The 5,588-nt window shown below is 35.5% G+C and overlaps 1 protein-coding gene across 1 annotated transcript; it reads left to right on the top strand.

The window, feature by feature from the left end:
• Window positions 1-206: 206 nt before the first annotated feature.
• LOC121419060 (protein SPEC3-like) lies at window positions 207-5,302 on the top strand. The gene is made up of 3 exons (XM_041613351.1): window positions 207-536; window positions 4,035-4,214; window positions 4,749-5,302. The coding sequence occupies exons 1-3, from the start codon at window positions 371-373 to the stop codon at window positions 4,997-4,999; spliced, it is 597 nt and encodes a 198-aa protein (XP_041469285.1). The 5' UTR covers window positions 207-370; the 3' UTR covers window positions 5,000-5,302.
• The last annotated feature ends 286 nt before the right edge of the window (window positions 5,303-5,588 follow it).

Raw genomic sequence — 5,588 nt, 5'->3', positions numbered from 1 at the left:
CAACTTATTATTTTTTCCACATCTCTCCCTCTATCTCACACCCTCTAATCCTCACTCTCACACTCGATTTCTCTCCATAACTCTCTATTTACCTATCCTTTGAACTTGAGCCATCATGTACCTTGGTAAATATTTTCCCAATTTCTCATGTCTATTTATATCGAATCAACATCATTCATTTCATTCTCAACCCTGTCTTTGCCAAAACCTCTTACACTGCTCTCCGGGAGGATTTGCATGTGCAGTATACCTTTACCGTCTCGTCAACAGATATCGTTCCGTATATACATTTCTTTCGCTTCACTTGGGTTTTAATTCTCATTTCATATTTTGTGAATTCGCTCTGAATTTCTGGTCAATTTATATCAAGATGACGAGTAACAATCCAACAGTCGTGGTGGCGCCCGCGCAACCCCAGACAGTAGTTGTTCATCAAAACACCAGGGAACCCAATGCTTGTCGTGCTGCCATACCGTCCATGCACATCGCCCTATCCGTTACATGCTTGATTATAAATATCATTTTCCCTGGAATTGGTAAGTAAAATATTCTCTGTATATATTTTCTCTCTAATAAGTTCTACCTAATGTCGTCATTGGAACCGTATACAAAGACCAGACCGCACGAAGTGCATTAGTCCATTTTCTAGTGTTTTTTTCATTTTCAAATCTGTGAATTTGACCTAAAAATTAGACCAGATTAACAGTATTGGCCAAGTGAAATTCATCATCGCCATCTGATAATCAGACCGTCAGAGCAAGTGGATAAAATCTTTTTTTTTTACGTAAGTTTTTTGTTCCATGAAATAAATAGCGAGTAAAAATGTTTACATACATGCATGCTTTTTATGGGTAGACCTTCCCCTTTGATCATAATTATTAAAGACCGTAAAGTCCAGGCGACGACTTTTGTTCAGAAAATGCTACGAGCATGAAACCTGGCACAATTATTCTTCATCTCATACTGATGATTTTCAAGGGTGGTGCCAAAAATTACCAACACATTCCTCAGCAACGGTTACAAAGTAACAAAATTGCCCTAACAACAGGCATTTTGAGGGCAGTTATCCCTCTGTTGCCACCCATGCAAGAAATAAACCAAAACAACTTTATTAACTTTCCTAGATGTTAACAAAACATCCAAGATGACCCCCCCCCCCCCAGAAAAGAATGGCCTGAAAAATGTCGCTTCCAGGTGGCTACTATAATAATTTCCATGATAGTATTCTGTATACTATTGCAACATAAAAATCATTGGTGAAATCCGATCCGAGAAGTGGGGGATATCATATTGAACTGGTAATTCCTAATTTCGGGGCATCCAATCATCAACTTATGTGGGGTAAATAAATATGTACATAATGTTATCATCTATCACATTTGGTGGTGATAGTGAAGGCCTATATCATATTTTTTTCGAAGGATGTTTTAACGGTTTTAAGTGTGACATAAAATACTGAATTACAGTTGGCTGACCGCGCACAGTAATATGCGAGCGAACAAAGCTAGCGAGCAAATTTTCAGTAGTTGGAAGACTGAATGGTGTCTAAAACCATGTTTCTTTTCAAACCAAGAGGAGAAAAGGGAGATTAAATATTTGAAATGTGTTCACTAAAAAAATCATTTATTCATTGGTTACAGTTGAGATAAGAATGAATAAAGTTGTCTTTATAATGATTAGGAATAGGGTGCCTTAAGCAAAATTAATATGCCATCCCAGACCACAATAAAAACTTCCCAATCATGGAAAAAAGTACATTGATGCAAATGAAATGGAAAGTATTTGCTGAATGGAAATATTTTCAACAGTTTTTTTTAATAAATTCAGAGATTAAACGACATCAAAAATTGTAAACATAAATCAATTCACATTTGAAATACTTAGTACATTGTTTGCTAATAAAAGTTATTTTAGATGTCAAATTGATAAAATCGTAAAGATAAGTGAAATTCTGGTCTGGTGTATTATAACAAAATTAATTTGATCAATGACAAGTGCAATAAGTCAAACATTTTGAGAGGCAGACATAATGTATGAGGCAACATTTTATAAAAGCTGAGAGTGAACGAAGCGTGCAAGCAAAGTTGTTGTTCTCATACAAAAATTTATTTTTTAATAGGTTTTGGCAGAATATTCAGATAATTATACCATATTTCACCCTCCCTTTCTTGCATTCGTCGGCGATGTAAACGGCGGCGGTGGCGACAGGAGCGGCAGCGTCACTTAACCAATAGAGTTTTTTTAAATGGTGTTATTTGTGAATAATTATTCATCTTTTCAAAGCATGTCTTTACCCCCAAAGATTAATATGTGTGCTATCTTCCATGCATGAGCTCTGGATGAAAACTGGGGAAGTAATTTTATCCGCCATGAGTTTTCCTGGATTTTTGGCTATATTATATGGTACCACGGCAACATAATTTCTGAGAAATGAGGAAATAGTGTCTTGCACATCTTTTGCTTAAGACCTACAGTATGTACATGGGCCAAATTTTTGGGAGCATAGGTTGTAAAATGAAGATGTAGTTCCATCCTCAAGATGTTTACACACTAATTGTGTTATGATATACCGTTACCATGGCAACACAGTTTCAAAATAGTGTTGATATGAAATATGAAGTTACAAATGCTAACACGGATCATAACCATTGAATATTTTTTGGTCCATAGCCATCATATGCATTGGTTGATAATGAAAATATGTTCCCTAGCAATCGTTGCTATATTAGTTTGCGTTAATTTCGACACCATCCCTGGATTTTTTTTAGGATTTTTTTTTTATCATGTGTGCCAAGTTTCATGTTTCGCGCACAATGTGAACATTTTTTCACCCCTCGCATAGACTACAATCATATTTTGAACTCATTTATAACGCTAACTTTATGAATGGAAGTGATATGATTTGTAACACATACGTATGTTTCTTAAGTGACTACATGGTTGCATGGTGAATATTTGCACCACCAAGGAATTAAAGCGAAAACAGAATTTTTCGAGTTAAGAGAGTCATGATCATAGACCTTCAGTGCTCCATAAAACTGAAAGCTTAGCGATTGATTGTACATACTCTTATGATCACCATAGCAACACAGGGATAATGTTTCATTTTTGTAAAGACCCGCCACCTGACATGGATATTTTGTCCATTCTCAGTTATTATACATGTTGTCCTAGAATAATTTTGCACATAAATCAAATCTATACAAAAACACTTTTGTTATAGTCATTTTACATTCTGTCAAAACTCATCTTAAGATCGTTACCATAACTGGCACTTTGTTTAAGATTTGTATTACATGACTCTGATGGGTTTTTATTTTATTTGATTTGATAATTCTACAAGAGAAGGGGGCGTGTCAATAACCTATTGTTAACAAATATTCAACCATCATAATAATAAAAACAACAGTAACAATAAAAGTAGCAAGAATGATAATAGAGATGATGGCATGAATGATGGAGAAGGTGCATACATTGTATGCGGGCATGCAAGGATCCGATGACCGGGGTAATAATATGTCTGTAAAGCGCTTAGAGACGTCGTTCCGATGTGTTAAGCGCTATATAAATGCGGAATATTATTTTTATGATAATCATTATGATGATGACGATAGTAACAACAGCGACAACAACAACAATAATGATAATGATAACAATGATTAATGCTACGGAATAACTTGAAACGTTGATCTTCCTGTTCACAGACTCGAGAATCGTATCTAGATCCACAGCACTTGTACTATTTTGCAAAAGATATATCTTTATAATTTCAAATTCCTTACTTGCAAGAAAGTATACACTGTAATTGTCATAGAGCTATTTGGCTAATTTGCGAATAAAATGAGTCCGCTTGGCGTGAACAGTGGATTTAAGGTCATTTTGTAGCTAAAATTCACTCTAAACGGATTAGCCCCTATTATGAGAGCGTGATTAAGGACCAGATTCTATTAAGAGAGAGAGAGAGAGAGAGAGAGAGAGCGAACAACCTTATCCCTTCTTAATTTTCATATCTCTTTCTTAATTTATATATACAGGGACTATTGTGGCTGGTTTCGCGGTCTTCTGCTGCGCCAACCCTGGCCAGAGTGATGGGGGTAAGGTGGGTACCTTCTGCCTGAACTTCTGGGTTGGAATCCTTCAATTGTTCCTCACTTTGTTCATCGTCGGATGGATATGGGCTATCATCTGGGGTACTATCATGGTTGCTATGTCAGGTAAACTCACTTGAATATACACACACATCGTTACATATTAAACGTTAGAGCTATATAGGCATTTTGCCAATCAAAAGGGCCCTTTGCAGCTTTGCTAAAGATTGCAATAATTGCGGAGTGTCTGCAGGAGTGTCATATCTGACAGTCGTCGTGAGCGCTCTTCATTAACCCACTTTCATTATTATTATAAAAAATATAATTATGCATATATCATAATGTAATTGTGATAACCGTTGAGGTGTATTTGATAGTGAAAATATAAGCCAACGTTTGAATACAATATTTACATTTCTTGTGAAAATCTATCACTAAATCTTAATTGCTTAGCCAGAATATAGCTTTCATTCAAAATTTGTTTGGCCAGTTTCAGGTATTTTTTTTCAATGATTATAAAGTTATCCATATTTTGAATTATAGGCCTATTTTTAAATAGAAATTATTATGTAATCACAATGTTCCCCATGCCTTTGTACGATGTTTATAATTTGGTACATTTGCGTTAATTCATAAATGTGTTGAATTATTATGTCACAGCTGAGTACCACAACCCTGGGTCACTCACAACAGTGACCCAGGGCAATTCCGTAGTCACCACGTCCACTGTGATTAACACACAACAACCACAACAGATGCAAGTCGTTCAACCACATCAACCAGGCTACAACCAACCCCCACAACAAGGCTACAACCCTCAAATGCAACCACAAGGTTACGGTCAACCGAGCGGGCAAGCGCAGCCACCATACGGCGCACCGCCTTCTTACAACATTGAGGAAAAACATTAGAGAGATTTAACACAGTGAGGCAATATTTTCTCATTTTCTCCCGATTCGTTTTGGCGTGGGATTGGAATTAAACATGCTTTTAGACCTGTTTATAGACACCACAATGAAAATCTGTTACTGTAGATTTTGAGTAATTTATACAATATTAATACAACTAATTATGGAAAATTCTACAATCAAAGAGGCAAATGTATGACATTATTGGTGTCCCATCTACCTAAGAATTAAGCTACTGAGACCATTATCATTATCATGACTTTGATAAGATGAACAGCTAGTAGACCCATATGTATTCTTTCAGGGTATTTTGGTTTGGTTTGGTTTTATTTACCGTATAAAAATCACAATAAAATACATTGCACAAGATATGATATTAAATATAAATAAAAGAGAATCTTAGATGAGACCTCACATTAGATATATGATGTTCTCTTTTTTGGTTTATATTTGTAGTTTTATGATAGTCTTGACAGCAATCATGATGATTTTTATAGTTCAAAGTTCCTCATGTCTACGAGACACCAAGAAAAATTTGACACCTATCTATGGAATTAGCCTTAAAACTCTTTTACGAAATAAAAACCTTAAA

The sequence above is a fragment of the Lytechinus variegatus genome, chromosome 7 (genome assembly GCF_018143015.1).
Source record: "Lytechinus variegatus isolate NC3 chromosome 7, Lvar_3.0, whole genome shotgun sequence".
In the NCBI taxonomy this organism is placed as follows: domain Eukaryota; kingdom Metazoa; phylum Echinodermata; class Echinoidea; order Temnopleuroida; family Toxopneustidae; genus Lytechinus; species Lytechinus variegatus.
Note: the sequence above shows the minus strand (reverse complement) of the source record. Positions and strands in the feature narration are given on the sequence as shown.

Coding starts and splice junctions, on each gene's coding strand:
- LOC121419060 (XM_041613351.1), top strand. CDS start 371: ATGACGAGTAACAATCCAACAGTCGTGGTGGCGCCCGCGCAACCCCAG. Junction 537..4,034: donor TATCATTTTCCCTGGAATTG/GTAAGTAAAATA, acceptor TTATATATACAG/GGACTATTGTGGCTGGTTTC. Junction 4,215..4,748: donor TATCATGGTTGCTATGTCAG/GTAAACTCACTT, acceptor ATTATGTCACAG/CTGAGTACCACAACCCTGGG.